Source organism: Cucurbita pepo, chromosome 19 (genome assembly GCF_057944985.1).
Source record: "Cucurbita pepo subsp. pepo isolate OVF chromosome 19, ASM5794498v1, whole genome shotgun sequence".
NCBI lineage: Eukaryota > Viridiplantae > Streptophyta > Magnoliopsida > Cucurbitales > Cucurbitaceae > Cucurbita > Cucurbita pepo.
In genome coordinates, this window is record NC_141816.1 from 12714590 (window position 1) to 12731034 (window position 16445).

Sequence of the window (16445 nt, forward strand, 5' to 3'; positions counted from 1 at the left end):
TTGGGATAAATAAAGGATTTGATATTCATCTACATTTAGATTCTACCTTCTGATTGTGGAACGTGGGCTTAGCTTAGTAGCTGCTTGCTTCTGAAAAATGGGCTAATTTGTGTTTCTACTCTCGACTATTTCACTCGCCCGCACACACTCCTATCATTACACTTTTGCTTGTTTCTCCAACCCTTCCCTTGAAGGGGAGGGGTTGGAGAAAGAGAAGGGATCAGCTGAAAATTTTGTTAAAGTAGAGATCGAAACGACAGTTCAAATGGTAAATTGCTATGGCGAATGAGAGAGACTAGAGCTTTTACCGATCATCTATTCAGGTATACAAGCTCTATGTACTTCTGCATCATTCACTGTTGAAAATGATTGCTAGTCATAGGAGTTCTAATATATGATATCAGTTTTGTTATTTTCCTACTTATTTCGTTTTCACCAATTTCATGCACATACTTGCAAGTTGAATTTTATGTGAAAATGAAGATGTCGAACTTGTAGGGCAGCGGTCGCCCATATCAGAACTCTGATAAATAAAGTATCAGTGTATCACATCTGTTCATTAACATAAAAAGATATTAAGGATGGAAACTTTCAGCAACAAGGCACTACTATGTAATGCACAGTGCTTTAAGATGCCAACGGGAAAGGGGTTTGGGATAGATGGCAGCAGCAGTGGCATTCCCTTGCATGCATGAAAAACGAGAAGCTCCATGTTTCAAGTTCATTCTAGTACGGATTTGCACGTTAAGTGGCCTACCAGACAAAATGAATACAACTCGGAATTAAAAATATAGACATTAACCAAAGAAACTTTTCTATTTTTTTGGTTGTTAAGAAACCAATCTCTAAAACAACCAGGGGAGGATTCAACAATCAAAGACACAAAAATATGGTATCTGTACATAGAAATATAAGGTTGAAAAGTAACCCAACACAAAGGTGTATCTATTGCGTACTGATTCATTGAGAGAAAGGAGAGTAATGGGGTGAAGAAGCTCCTCACTTGGTCTGTTCTCTTTTGGTGCGAGAAATCCTATTGGGCGCCTCTGTAGTAGTTAATGCATACATCTTCACAGGAAATAGTTCTTCGGGAAATCCCGTTTGGTCCTAAAAACCATTAACAATAAAGGCAAGCTATTAAGTTAGTAAGTGATATAGGAGGAATTATAGTGAGTTTACCCTTGATTTATATGCGTAGAGGCCGCAGTGGTGGAATAGATCTTTATAGTATACATCCGATCTTGTGATGCTTCTATCTTCTTTATCTAATATAAATCCTGCAACACTTTCATTTTTTATCTTCACCTATAATAATTCATAAATAAATAAAAGAATTGCAAAAGGCAAGTACCAGATTTTGCAATGTTTTCCTTAAGAATGAAAATTCCACCAGCTTTTAGACCCAACTGGAAGTAATAATGGGTTAGAGCCAAAAATAGGTCATAAGTTCACCAAAATAGGTCATAGCTTACCTTGGCTCTTCTAAAGAATGAGATAAAGTCGTCATCAGTGAGATGCCCGATACACCACTGAACCCAAATAACATCATATCTGCCTGCATCTGGCGTGAATTCCTAGCAGTAGAATACAACTTGGATCCATTAAGAAGGGACAAAGACTTGCACCAAAAACCAAATCAAGAAGAGCTTGGGCATACACAAGTCACAGCCACAAAACATAACAATTAAATGTGAAACACATTACCTGTAGAGGCACACAAAAGAAGTTAGCGGGTTTATGAATATCAGAGGCACCATTACTTTCTGGAGCCAAGCTTTGACGGGCAGCCTCTAGAAAATGTGATACAGGTTCAACAAGATCAACCTAAGACACACGAAATATACTTTCTGTAAGACTCAATATATATGCCTACACAATGTTAGATCAATGTTACTTACTACACAAAAACCCAAGATGGGCAGACAAAAAGCAAGAACGTAACAAGGCAGGAACAAAAGAAGTAACTAATATAACCTTACCTCGTTGAAATATCTGATAAGAAGATTCTTCGTGACTCTTCCAATACCAGAACCACAATCTGCAATACCAATTCTACCATTAATTAAACTACAAATCTTATCATATACGTTAAAAAAGAAAAACGAACTCGAGTAGGAATATACATCAAATTCCAAGAAAAGAAGTAGAGCAGTCATAAACTAGAGTCTCGAATCAAAAAGACCTCAGAAATGAGTATTATTAACCAAACATACCAAGAGCCACAAGGGGGCGGTCTTTCCCAGCAAAAGGGAAACGTTCGGCCAAAATGGATTTGAGAAAGACTTCACTGCCCATGATATCAGTGTCATTAACATAGCCATAGCCACCCAAGACGCCATCTACCGATGCGTCTAAACCTTGCCAGTACCCTAAGCCTTCGCGATACCATTGGGTGCGCTTGGTGGGGTTTCCAACCTGCTCCATCCACATCTCTTCTGCATTCTTGAATTCGTGGCCGTCTGTATCAGCACCACTCACGTCCATTGGCTAAGGCGTGGAGCCCCGTCTCTGAACTCCCGCCCTCTGATTTTCTTTCGTTCCTTGCTTCGTTTAGCTTGTGGGAATTATGAACACAATTTCCAGCTGAGGAAATGAAAGAAACTGTGTGATTCTTATAAACTTTGAGTTCTGTTGAATTACTTCAGCAATTTACAAAGATAAACCCAATTCGGCGTTTGGTTACCCACCATGAACGATATAGTAAACTAAGAGCCCAACACAAACATGCGGAGATATGGGCTTCGGACTTAAATACTGGCCCAATTCAACTATAACGTAGGCTCGGCTTAATTGAACTATAACGGCTGGGCCCAAGTCAGCAATCACTAACTAGACATAATTCAGGTACAAAATGCTAGGCCCAATTCAACTATAAATGGCTCGGCCCAGTTTTAATAAAACGGAAGGGCCCAATTCAACAATAAAGACAGGCCCCTATTCAACAATAAAGGCTCAGCCCAGTTCAACTATAAATGTCCCGACCAAATTCAACTATAAATGTCCCGGCCCAATTCTACTATAAAATCTCGGCCCAGTTCAACTATAAATCGCTCGGCCGAATTCAGCTATAACGGCTCAGCCCGATTCACCTATAAACGGCCCGGCCCAATTGAAATATAAAAGGCCTGGCCGAATTAAACTATAAAATGGCTCGGCCCAATTTATCAATAAAAGCGGGGCCCAATTAAACAATAAAGCCTCGGCCCAACTCAACTTTAGAGGCGGGGCCCAAATAACCTATGAAGACTCGGCACAATTTAGTTGTAAAACGCTTGGACTAATTCAACTATAAACTGACAGGCCCAATATAGGAATAAAATACTGGACCCAAACAACTATAAATGACTTGGCCCAATCGAACTATAAAGGCTGGGCCCAATACAACAAAAAACACCAGGCCCAATTCAACTATTAATGGGAGGCCCAATTCCACTATAAATGGCTCGGCCACATAAAACTATATCGGCTTGGCCCAATACAACAATAATGGTTCGGCCCAATTCAAATATAAAAGCTTGGCCCAATTTAACTACAAAATCTGGTCCCAATTCAACTAAAATGGCTCGGCCCAATTGATCTATAGAGGCCTGGCCCAATTCACCAAAAAATAACCGGCCCAATTCAACTATTAATGCTAGGCCCAACTCCACTATAAATGGCTCGGGTCAATACAGCTATAACGGCTGGGCCCAATACAACTAGAATGGTTCGGCCCAATTCAACTCTAAAGTCGTGGCCCAATTGAACTGTAAAACTGGGCCCAAATTCAACTATGAAAGGCTCGGCCCAGTTAAACAATAAAGGCGAGGCCCAATTTAATCGACAATTGAATTATAAATGGCCCGGCCCAATTGAACTGTAAAGGCTGGGCCGAATTAAACAAAATACGCCCGGCCCAATTTAACGATTAATGTTAGGCCCAATTCAACTATAAATGTTTCGGCCCAATTCATCTATAAATGTTTCGGCCCAATACAACTATAACCGCTCGGCCCATTACAACTGTAATGGTTCGGCCCAATTCAACCTAAAGGCTTGGTCCAATACAACTAGAAGTGGCTCGGCCCAATTGAACTAGAAAGGATGGGCCCAATCCAACTATAAATGGTTCGGCCCAATTCAACGAAAAAGGCTTGTCCCAATTCAATTGGCCCAATTGAATTATTAATGGCTCGGCCCAAAAGAACTAAAAAGGCTGGGCCCAATTCAACAAAAAAACGCTCGGCCCAATTTAACTATTAATGCTGGGCCCAATTGCACCATAAATGGCTTGGCCCAATACAACTATAACGGCTGGGTCCAATACAAGTATTATGGTTCGGCCCAATTTTAGTATAAAGCTAGGCCCAATACAATTAGAAAGGCTAGGCCCAATTCAATTATAAAGGCTATGTGTGATTCGGTTTTAAATGGTTTGGCCCAATTGAACGATAAAGGTGGGCCCAATTCAACAATAAACGGCTTGGCCCAATTTAACTATAAATTGCTCGGCCCAATTTAACTATAAATAGCTCGGTCCAGATGAACTATATAGGTTGGGCCCAATTTAACTTTAAATGGCTCGGTCCATATGAACTTTAAACGCTTGGCCCAATTCAACTTATAAAAGCTCGGCCCAATTTAAATATAATGGCTCGGCCGAATTTAACTATAAAGGCTAGGCCCAATTCAATTATGAAAAGCAGGGCCCAATTGAACAATAAAAAGCTGGGTCCAGTTCAATTATAAAAGTTAGGGCCCAAGTCAACTATAAATGGCTTGGCCATATTCAAGTATAAAAGGCTGGGCTTAATTCAATTATAATTGGCTGGGCCCATCCGATAATGTAAATGACAGAAACCTTAAACTTGGACCCGTCTAATTATTTTTTAACTTTATTAATTAGGGCATATGGGCCCCTCCCCCACCCAGTCCGTTCCAACTTCTATTTACTCCCTCCCTCTGGGTTCTTTTCAAATGGGATTATAATTCAATTGATTAAAATATTATATCTTCTCTATATTGTTGAATTATTTATTATTTCTTTCATGTTCCTTATTTATAATATAGTTATAAGAGAACTTTTCTCCCTTGTTAACACACCCTTTTAGTTTTACGGGATTGTACGTGCCCCATTCCTCTTAAATAAGAGTACAAACTAGTGATACTTTCGGTAACTGAACTCTAATCATTTAGGGGTGCAACACTTCACTGCTTCACCTAACAACACGACACTTGTGTTGATCTTTGGCAACTTCATTTTCACAACTTAAGTGGATCCCGTTTCACTCATTCACTACTATGAAAATGCTTTTTTTTTTTTTTTTTTTTTTTTTTTTTTTTTTTTTTTTCGCGATAAATATACTTAGCAACTATACCTTGCTTTGCTTTAAGAGAAGTGGAAGAGAATTTAAAAGTGTGTTTTAATAAAGTTTTGCAACATGGGGAAACTTTGGTGTCTGCGTTTAATTTAGTTGGTAAATCAAAATCAAGAGTATTTAATCAAAGCAAACATGGATTATATAATTAATGGAGATTGATGCAACACATTAAAGCCTTGGCCCCCACTTGAATCACCTTAATATTAAACATAATATGAAAATGATTTTTGTTTTATATATATCCATTTGCCTTTGACAAATTAACTTCTTCCTTCTCTCACCAATTTCAATATAACCTCCAACTCAAATCATGTTTCATGTGCACACATTTAATTATTAGGGTTATTACAAAAGTAGACCTTCCTTTAACTATATTTAATTCCACCCCGCCCCGGATGGAAACTAATTAAATATAAGGTTGAACTCTTCCATATAATAAATATCTTATCTACTAAATTAAATTAGGTTTGAATTGACAAGAAATCTATTATGTTAATTTACCACAGTAAACAACTATTGCATTCGGTTGACTGGGAAACGCATAAGATATTAAATCTTCGTAACTACTGTGACATAGAAACAATATCTACTAGCATTTTACTATGGGAATGATGATTATTAAGAAATTTAGGGGAATAATACTTTATGTAAATATATGGTTTGGTGATGAGTAAACTCCATTTCAATCTTTTCAAATCATGGGAACAGTCACTCCCATCATCCTAGTTGCACAAACCCATTTTCATCCAAAACCCATAATGCCTCTAAATCCCATCAATCAACCAACCAAAATACACAAATTCCACTTTAAAAATATATCACTATATTCATCTTTTTTTGGGATCATTTCTTTTTTTCTTCAGCTTTTGAAGTGACTTTGATGGAAAGAGAGTAAATTTTTTTACTAAGTTTGATGGATTTGACTAAACTAAGTGTCACTATTCCCTTCCTCAATATATAACCTAAAGTTCATGTATATAATGACCAAGAATCATAAGCACACAGTTCCAAATGTTTCCAACAAAAATGATATCTGACAGTGAATCCCAAACCCAACACAAGGGCCACCTTAAGAACCCTAATTTTCATTTTTCACATTTGTTTCTCTCTTAGATAAAGCTAGGATTTAGGGTTTTTTTTTTTTTTTTTTTTTTTTTTTTTTTTTTTTTTTTTTTTTTAATCATCTTGGTAGAACTTAATGATTCAGTTAAATATAAATGGTGACTTTTAATCTCTGAGAGAGACTAAAGTTGTCAACCCACAGTTACATATATAGTTAAAGCAGGCCAACCCAAGCATGCTTCTTTAGTCATCATATCATGCTGCTAAATCTCCATTGAATAGACCCCTCCTCAGATTCATTATTAAAAAAAAAATTATCTTAAATCTACCCTCAAACAAATGTTCTTGGGGTAACTTGTTCGTGAGATACCACATCGCTTAGAGAGGGGAACGACGTTCCTTTTAAAATATAAGGCTGACAACGATACGTAACGAGTAACAATGGACAATATCTGTTAGCGATGGATTTAGAATGTTACATTGTTTGTCTATAGTTTCATGGATTCTATGGACTCTCCATATTTGTATAAACATATGATATTGTCTACTTTAAAACTATACTCACCTCATCTCGATTTCATTGCTAGAACATCTCTATCTGGAACAACGTTTGCATTTTTATCGTATAATATCGTTTTGTAGATGTATTTATGTACTCTAATTGATATGTTAGCATAGGATGTCAAATATGAGGGAGTTAGGTGATCTTGCTCAAAATTATGTGATTTTGTACCGCATGCAAGATGACGCATACCCCAAACTGAGAAGATTGCAAAGATATTTGTATTAAGCTTATGAACTACGCCAAATTATAATATCAACTCATACAAATACAAAAATCAAGTGAAGGAGAAGAAAAAAAACACCAAATAACTCAAAGCATGCTTCCTTTCTTTAACACTCTTTTCGACATCCATGTGATAAGACTGATAAGAAAATTCAATCTTTAGTAAAAGAAAGAAGAAAAAAAAGGGAGGGGTTAAAATTTAAGCATGGAAAACAAGGGTTGGGCCACATGATGATACGGGGGATTGAATAATTTATCCCACTTTAAAAGAAAGATGTTAAGGGGCAGTCCCATCATTATACCAATTCCCTCACTGAGCTTTCCAATCATGTCCCCGATTCATGTACTTGTTCGCACTGTTCAGACCTTCTGTTCCTCAACCTTTCTGTCCCATCTCACGCCAATATTCCAAAACCCCCTCTAAAAGCTTAATTAACAAACAAAACAAATCACCTTTCCTTACAATAAATACCCTGTACACCTAATTTAAGCATCACTCTGTTCAATATTAGGGTAAAAACAAACAACACAAAAAATTTCCAAAAGGGTTTTGGTGGATCCATCGGTCCTAGTTTTAAATTTTATTCTCCAAATCCAATATCCAACGATGATGATTAAATCACGTGTGTACTGGTATAAAGTTTTCATTTTTTTTTTTTTTTTGAAGATTTTGTGCACCCATATAATTTACTGGAGGAGGAAAAAGGAAAAGAAAAGAAAATGTTCGATGAATATACGGCGGAGAGGGAGTTGATTTAATGATCTTCCTTGTGGGTTGGTTTGTTTAATAAAAACCTCTCTTGCTACCAGTTGGCGGTTCCTGAAATGAATGGTTGTTGTCTTCAGCTGCCCAATCGAAGAGATTATTGAATGCAACGACGTCGTCCAAGCCGCCGGATCCTTGGGTTTGGTGTAATTGTTGGGGTTGAGTGAACAAGAGATTTGAAGGGTCAGTCCCTAATTCCTCCAAATCTGCAAAAAAATCATCACTTTGATTGTGATGGACAGCCATTGCCATTGCCACCCTATATGGAAACCCTTCACTCATTTGATCTCCTTCAGCTTCTGTTGCAAAGGGTTTCTGAATCTCCTGAGGAGGCTCTTGTTTGACATGATTGGAGGTTGCTGAGGATCTTGCTCCATTATTGTCATTGTTGTTTGGATGTTGGTTGTTGTTTTGTGGTCCCTCTGGAGCTGTTGTTGGCTTTTGAGGGAGAGATGCGGAGGAAAGTGTTGAGGAATTGGGCGTGTTGTTTTTTGATTGTTGGGACCTTGAAGAGCCTGCTAGAGCATTTCTTTGCGTTGGCCATGGATGGTTGTGCTCAGATGTGTATGTAATCACCAACATGTTGGGATCTGTTCTACTTCTTTCCACTTGTTTTCTGGCTGAACAACCCTTTGAGCTGCTGCATCTATAATACCCCCTGAATGGTTCAAAATTATGACAACACTATCATACTATCTTAAATCACCTCTCAATCAACTAATTGAGTTGTACTAATTTGTTAAGCATCAGCACCACTCCTTTCGGATCCTTGGAACAGAGGCAACGACGAATTAAAGAAAGTAAATGAATGTGATTCCCAAGAAAACAAAGGTAAGTAAGTAACATTGAACATAAATTAAGAGGGGAAAGGGGGGGAAAAAGAAGGTTAAACTTGGTATTGCTAAGTTTAGAGATGGAATTGAATTGATGAAGAGAAGTGAGACATAATATGTAACATAAATTAAAAAGAAAGGAGATACCTAGGATATGGAGAACCTTTGATTGGTTTCTGACCATATTTCCTCCAAGCCCACAGATCAGAAGGAATAACTTCCCCATTAGGACGGCTAGTGGCAGCCACTGGAGCAGGAACACAGACCACCTTCCTTGCTTGGCTCTTCCTAAACAAAATTAAAGACACAACAAACAACGCCTCAAAACCTCATCATCATCAATTTTCCTTTTTGTTTGGGGGATTGTGATTTGTGTAAGGGGAGGGGGAGAGGGGGAGAAGCAACTGAAAGGGACTGCATATACAGAAAAGAGGACCAAAATTCACACAAACAACAGTTCGCAGGTGGGTTTTGGGAGCATCCAAAATAAAAATTTTAAAAATAAGAAAAAAAAAAGTTGGCCTCTGAAAGCAACTATACAATGAAAGCCAAGGCTGTAGCATTCTCACCCTTCATTACAACAACCCTTCTAAATTTCCCATCAAAACATTATATATATATATATATATGTACACACAACTTATTCACAACCCTTCACACTCTGCAACCAATCTAATGAATTAAACCCTTTTCTTTTTTTTTTTTTTTTTTTTTTTGGGATAAATTTAAAGCTAAACCCTATTTAATGTTAGGTTCCATTGTCATAAAAATGTAGAGTAGTTTTAATAGCTGAAATGGTTAAGAGTAAATTACCTTCGCTTGATTCCAGGTGGGTTTGTAGGAGAAGAGATCTGAAGGGCGGAGGGGTGTAGGTCAGAATTAATAGGAGGAATGAATGGGGAATTGCAATTGGGAATTAACAAAGGGGAATCACAAGGAGATGCTGAAATTGGGAATTTGTTTGGAATTGTTGGTGGCGGTGGAGAGATCTGAAGCATGCGAGAGAAGATATTGGAAGGCCTTTTCATAACCTCATCTTCACCAACAAAAACACTTCCACCGCATCCACTTTTGTCCTCTAAATTGCCACCACCATTCAAAAAACCTGGATTATTATGATGATGATTATTATGATTATTATTATTATTGTTAACTGAAGAAGAAGATGAAGAAAAATTGCAATTATTACCACAAATATCCAGCTCTTGAAAGAGAGGATCTCTCATGGGCGCAGCAGCGCAAAATGGATCCCCAAAGCTGTATTGTTGATGGTCTCTTGCAGCAGCTTGGTCTTGTAATTGTGAAGAAGAAGAAGAAGAAGAAGAAGAAGAAGAAGAAGAAGAAGAAGAAGAAGAAGAAGAAGAAGAAGAAGAAGAAGAGGAAGAGGAAGAAGAGAAATTCATGGGCATTTCGGATGAAAATATCCAGTCGGATGAAAAGGGGTCTTCTGTTTTGCAACCAAAATTGGTTCTTGATCCTCTCACAATATCAGTCAAGTCACCTTGCAAATTCTCCATCTCAAACAAGCTACACATACTTCTCTCAATCCCACTCTACAACAAAATCATCAACACCCAACGCCCAAACCCTTCATTTTTCTCTCTGGGGTTTGATTTTTGTTCCTCCTCTCTCGTATAGGCAGTAAGCTAAGAAGAGCTGCTGCTGATTTTGGTTATTAGGGAAGCATGGAAGGCACACACAAAACAGGCTTTAAAGGCCATTTTTATGGCTCTAAAACAAACAAAAATTGAGACTTGAAAGCTTTTGGAGAGAGAGCCAGAGAGAGAGAGAGAGAGAGAGAGAGAGAGAGTCGCTGACTTTTAACACAAATTATAGCTAGCTCTTCTATTCTACATTGAGGAGAGTGGAGGAAACAATTTAAACTTAAGAAATAAAGGTGGCAGAACAAAACATATTTAATTATATCTTTTCGTGGATTTACTTTAATCACCAAGATGGACTTATTTAATTACAAAAGGGAATTCAGCTGCGTGTGGACTCATATAATCACTGGGTCAAACCTCTATAATCTTTAATTAACAATCATTAACTTTTTTAATCTCTCTCTCTCTCTCTCTCTCTCTTGTCTTACACGCAAACCCTTAATTAAAGTTGAGAGCTTTCAACCAAAAAAAAAAAAAAAAAAAGTGTGCTTTTTGATAACTAAATGAGCTGTGTTGAGAAGGACAATTCTCATCAAACGGTTCGTTTTATGTCCTTTTTGTATTTTACCCTTTTGCACCCGTTTGAATGGTGGATGTTTGACACGTATTTTTTCGATTAAGGCATAGATCTTATAAGAATGCGATTTCAACGTTGTTGAAAAATAAAGAACCAAAACGTACAATTATTTTACGAGAATCGTTCTACCACCAACTCGATCGTTCGTGTGCTCGAACAAATGGGAGAAAAATAGTTCTTGTGGATGCACCCAAATCAAAATGGGTTAGAGACGTAAATTTTGAAAATTTGAACAAACGACGGTATCCTTTGCACTAGAAGTGTTTCACTGTAGTTCCCCACTTCCCATCTTTCTTTTTAAACCGATGTAGTTAGTTTAAGGTTTAGGGTTTGATAAGCAATAATGTCGGGTGGATTAAGGACAAAGAGAATAGATTAATAAAGAAATAAAAGGAAATGGATAGCTATGATATGATTCAGAAGTATATAATAATAATCTTTTTAAGATCACATTTTGATTGAACATTACAGGAGATTTTTTTGCATTAAAAGACACAATTTTCTCTCTTTCTCTCTCTAAAAGTGGAGAGAGAGAGAGAGAGAGAAAGGAATTGGTTGGCTTTGGGGTTTGGGAGATGGAATTTTCAAAGTGCCAATCATCATTTACGGAATCACACACCACAACCAACCAACCTGTATTCTTTGATGAGACATTTTGAGAATCTCTGATATCATGAGAGGGTTTTGTCTCTCTTCTTCTTCTCTAATAAAATTCCGATACAAAAATTGATATTAATTATATACAATATCTCGTGTTCGTGCCTTTTGACGATATCAATTAGAACAGTGTTTTGATATCAAGAGATTTGAGATTTTAATCTTCCTTATACCTATATGTTATTACGTCCCTTGTAAACGTAAACATGTCATGCCTTATTTTGATTCTCGAGTTGCCTTTGATGTTGATTTTCGAGTCGTCTTCAACCACGAGATTAGAGATTTGAATCTCACTACTTCGAAATATCGTTAACGATTAAGAACCGAACAAATTCTATGAAGGGTTTTGTTTATTTATTTTTTATTATTATTATGTGTCTTCCTCATTTAAAACCTTATGATATTGCCATGTGAGGCAAGCTCCTTTACATGAATATAATAATCATAACCATAGAGTTCTCTCATTCATTATTATTTAAAGAATTCCTTCGTAATAGATGGCCTTTAAATTGCCAACTTTCACCGCAAATTATTGGCATCACGATTGGAATAAATTTATTTTTCTAAAATAAATTATATAAAATAAGATGCCTGCAACCTCATCAACTTGTTTATAATTATTTAATTTCCACCTAGCATTGCGGGTGTTGTGACACGTGGCCACTACTTTTAAAATACACATCGACCATATTTATAAATTATTAAATATCTTGAAGATCAAGTACACATTATGGAATATTATTTTCCTACGTGGGAAGATGGAATTTTGTGATAGGTGAATAAATTAAAGAAATAATTGCCTCCTACAACAACAACTTTTGGTTTCTAATTTTTCATTTTAAAAAATTAAATCTTGAGATCTATATTTTAATTCATTTTTTGAATGGTCATTGTTAATTTTAGTACAGATCTCAAAAATTAATTAAGAGTAATTAACCTAATCCAAACACAGCCCATTTGCATTAATAATTTCAATAATGACCAAGAATTTTGTCTGTATATGGGTTACTAGTCTACACGTAAAATATAATAATTAATTGATAAGTTTGTGGTCGGTCAGAGACAATGACCCTCCACATAGGTATGATATTCTCTATTTTGAATATAAATTCTCGCGATATCATTCCCCTTGAGTATAAACAATGGTGACTTTATTTTTTATTTCGGCTATTACTCAAAGAGACAACAACCTTTCACATGTCTTTACGTTGTATGATAGTCCATTTGGATATAAGCTTTCATGACTTTGTTTGAAATGAAAATTTCGTCTCTTTCAAAGAAAGAATTATTTAATACAACGGCTATAATTTGGTTGTCATATGAAAATTTGAAATATGATTTGTCCCTAATAACCATCCCATATAAATTTGAAATATGCTTGTTCTATGGTATATCCAACGATGTGAAACTAGGGATCGTATAATTTTTTTAATAATTTAAAGATATGAGAGGTTGGTTGAAGCAATGAAGCATGCAAGAACATTAAGGCATGTCCAAATCCGACCAAATTGAATGGAGTGAAAATATCAGATGTATGTTTGTAATGAAATGAGTCAGACAACAAAATCAATGATCAATGTACTGCTTGGTGTAGCTGCGTTGCAGGGATTTTTCCCAACTTTGATGATGATAATATAGGCATTTAGATTTCTGGGTTTTGGTTAGATTAAGTAAAAATCAATACAATGGCTTAGAAATTATACAAAGGAGGGTTGAGATTTGCGTAATTCATGTCTCAATCATATTTCGTAGATTGCAAGAGATGGTGTTCTTTATTTAACGTAAGCATGTAGTTAGATCCCTTTTTTGTGCTCATTTCAAGATTAGTACGTGTGAGATAGTGAGATGATGAGCGTAAAAGGTCGAAATATATCATCTTTGTTGAGTTTAAAAGAGTGTTCAAAAGGGTTATGCTCATCTTAAGGAAGAACAATCTACAACAAGCAGAAGCGATCCGTCGTTCAGTGGCACAACTTCCTTGGTATGTTTCTTGTACCCCATAGGCTTCAACGATGTCTTTAGACCCACAATAAATGGAATTAGGGACATGTGTGCCTAGAGCCAAAATGGAGGGTAATCATAATGTTCCTTCTATACATAAAGGGGGCCTAACCACTTTTTGAGGTCCAAAAACAGCTCTTTCTAATCAAGTTCATCAACTCACGATGAAGCTAAAATTAGGCAACCAAATCAAAGGGTGTTTGGCCAAGAACCTTTCTTTATCAATTCCATTCATATTATATATCAAAATTGGGACTTTGTGGCCTTGCTGGCTACTATAGCATGACCCAACTTGTGTTTCTAGGCACAACTCTCAACTTGATGTGCAATCACCCACATGGCCCCATTTCAACATACACTGTTTACCATGTTTAGTCAACCCCAATCCCAACCCCAAAAGAATAGTTAATATAATTGAATGGAATAGCGGATGAAGATTGGCATATATGATGGTGTGAACAAAACCTCAAAGTTGTCTCTTTACAGCCAAAACATGTTTTGTTGTGTGAAAGAAGGGCTCGGTAGCCTCAAAGTTGTCTCTTTACAGCCAAAACATGTTTTGTTGTGTGAAAGAAGGGCTCGGTAGAGTGCGGTGGGATACACAAAAGAGCAGCATAGATGAATAGGGTGCAGGGAAGTGGCACTAGACCAGGCCAACCCATGAAGCATTTTCCTCAAGCTAACCTCTTCCTTCAATTTTGGCTTTAACTTTTTTCCTTTTACATGCTTGGGCTTGGTTTTTGTCTGCCCTTTCGCTTTTCATGGCATTATATGCATGAATATTATATACAAAAAACATACATATATATATGATGTTTCAATTGTGCTTCTCTTTTGTTGGGCATCACTCCCTTTATACAATTCTTTGCTTTTTGCATGATACAATATAGGGATTGATGCAAAGTGGTGTTTCATGATGTTGACAAACCTCTAATTCCTTTCCTTTTCATTTTCTTCATCAAATTCTCTTCTTTTATTCCTTCTTTCACAAGAGGGATAACTGTTCTACTCTAAACACTTCTGAGTGGATGGATACACCAACGCATAGTCGGGGAAGGATATCATTTCCATTGTATAGGTTTATATATAATAGCCAAAATTAGTGGTTTAGGTGCCCCAGATAATTGAGATATTTGTATCTATTGCAATTAGTGGGCGTTAAATCATCATTGAACCTAAAAAAGAAAGTGGATGATAAAACACTATTACCCCATGAAATTATAAAATTAAAAACATAACCGTTTTTATTGGTAAAAGTCGCCCATTTCTTTAGGATAAAAGTAAAAAGGTAAAAGCTTTCCTCGTCTTTTTAACTTTGACCATATCACATCCATCTCTTCACTATGATTGGTAGGTGTATAAAATGTTACCAAATCTTGTTTTGCTTAACAATCTATAGCACCTTTTTCTTTTAATATTGTTTTTGGAAGATTTTTAAGCATGCCCAAGTAGCCATTATCCTACTTTGCTTTGACATGGGATGAAATGTCAAGCTTTTTCCTTCCTTTAAGGGATATGTTAGATCTCATACCCTTTATCTTTATCTTATCTATCACATATCAAAAGATGGAACCATTTGAAATATCAATTCTTTGCCATAAAATCTTAAACAGTTTTACACTCCGATAAATTTTTTATGTTCGACTCGATTCCAGTTCTATGAATGTGTGATTAACAAGTAATATAATGTGACTGTTGACTTTGACAGTTTCGGTGATTCTGTCGAACGAGGTGACGGGTCGGGGCGTTCCAAGACTTCCAGATGAGTTGGCAAATGGTTAGGAAAACTTGTTTGAATAGGGTGCGGGGGAGAATTTGGTGTGGCCAAGAAAGAGGTGAGAGGGTCAAACAGAGAGGCCAGAACGTAGGAATATGTTATGGAAATAATCCAACAATTTGCATATTCAGAAAATGAATGTACCAAGTAGAGTCGTAACAAACGGTCTCTTGGTCTTGTTAGGCTTTTTCCTCGTCTGAGTTCATTCATATATTCCTTCTAAACTCGGGTGTGACAATACATATAGTTATAACATATGAAAACAAATGATTTATACTTCTCAAGTAAATAATAATTGGGCACTGTAGGGAAAAAATGATGATATTTACCTCTTCATACTTGTCAAAATTTCGAGTATCTAATTGGTCGTGGATTCCTGGGATGATGATTGCTTCCATTTGAGATAATTTATCCCATTGTATGTATACCTTTAAACCATGGATGCGCCTAACGAGAAACACTTGGTAGCAGCTGCATGGGCTGCAGCAGCAAGGGGTCGTAAATGCATGCTATATCATCCATCCAGTTGTTAGAAGGTGTCTTTTGGGCTGGCCTGCAACGACATTAAGAACTCAGTTCTCCATTTCCAGATGAAGCAGAGGAAATTATGAGGCTTGATGTCTCTAAAAAGCAGAGGAAATTCATATTCCTTAAACAAAATCATAAATGATATTTGATTAGCAGTTCCTATAAAGTGAAAAATACATTACAAAAGAACTTATTTTATATCTCTGTATTCGTTGCTGTAAGTGATAATCACAAATCGAGTGGCGCAATTCGGCTGCAATTGTTCCATGGTCCGCACGATTACGAGCTAAAACGATTCCAATTTGGGGTTAATGAAAATTGTAGCTTGGCGCAACTCATAGTGTCGTTGAAATCGAAGCTGGTGTCTGCTGAAGTCGGCTTTCGGTTACCGCCACCAGGCATTGGAGTTGATTAGCGTAGACGACACAATAGA

The 16445-nt window shown here is 36.7% G+C and overlaps 2 protein-coding genes across 4 annotated transcripts; both read right to left on the minus strand.

Moving 5' to 3' along the window:
- Positions 1-484: 484 nt before the first annotated feature.
- On the minus strand, positions 485-2633 carry LOC111782110 (alpha N-terminal protein methyltransferase 1). 2 transcript variants are annotated; one of them, XM_023662906.2, is made up of 8 exons: positions 2214-2633; positions 1980-2038; positions 1705-1824; positions 1473-1574; positions 1352-1406; positions 1180-1265; positions 1004-1107; positions 485-753 (listed from the first exon to the last, which is right to left on the minus strand). In XM_023662906.2, exons 1-8 carry the CDS (start codon positions 2482-2484, stop codon positions 609-611), a joined length of 942 nt encoding a protein of 313 aa, XP_023518674.2. In that variant the 5' UTR covers positions 2485-2633; the 3' UTR covers positions 485-608. The 2 variants fall into 2 exon arrangements, with proteins under 2 accessions (XP_023518674.2, XP_023518673.2); XM_023662905.2 differs by having other exon boundaries at positions 1180-1277.
- A 5112-nt stretch (positions 2634-7745) lies between these two features.
- Positions 7746-10635, minus strand: LOC111782108 (putative WRKY transcription factor 14). Of its 2 annotated transcripts, none has more exons than XM_087119952.1 (4): positions 9998-10635; positions 9622-9886; positions 8956-9096; positions 7746-8633 (listed from the first exon to the last, which is right to left on the minus strand). In XM_087119952.1, exons 1-4 carry the CDS (start codon positions 10341-10343, stop codon positions 7994-7996), a joined length of 1392 nt encoding a protein of 463 aa, XP_086976078.1. In that variant the 5' UTR covers positions 10344-10635; the 3' UTR covers positions 7746-7993. The 2 variants fall into 2 exon arrangements, with proteins under 2 accessions (XP_086976078.1, XP_023518671.2); XM_023662903.2 differs by having other exon boundaries at positions 9622-9913; positions 9998-10634.
- Between the last annotated feature and the right edge of the window lie 5810 nt (positions 10636-16445).

What these genes read in the sequence shown, in the direction of transcription:
- LOC111782110 (XM_023662905.2), bottom strand. Translation starts at nt 2,484, where the DNA reads ATGGACGTGAGTGGTGCTGATACAGACGGCCACGAATTCAAGAATGCA. An exon ending in TCTTTTGTGTGCCTCTACAG is followed by an intron (nt 1,575 to 1,704) that starts GTAATGTGTTTC and finishes TTCTACTGCTAG; the next exon opens with GAATTCACGCCAGATGCAGG. An exon ending in TCTACGCATATAAATCAAGG is followed by an intron (nt 1,108 to 1,179) that starts GTAAACTCACTA and finishes AATGGTTTTTAG; the next exon opens with GACCAAACGGGATTTCCCGA.
- LOC111782108 (XM_023662903.2), bottom strand. Translation starts at nt 10,343, where the DNA reads ATGTGTAGCTTGTTTGAGATGGAGAATTTGCAAGGTGACTTGACTGAT. An exon ending in TCAAGAGCTGGATATTTGTG is followed by an intron (nt 9,914 to 9,997) that starts GTAATAATTGCA and finishes ATAATAATCCAG; the next exon opens with GTTTTTTGAATGGTGGTGGC. An exon ending in CCACCTGGAATCAAGCGAAG is followed by an intron (nt 9,097 to 9,621) that starts GTAATTTACTCT and finishes AATTTTGTTTAG; the next exon opens with GAAGAGCCAAGCAAGGAAGG.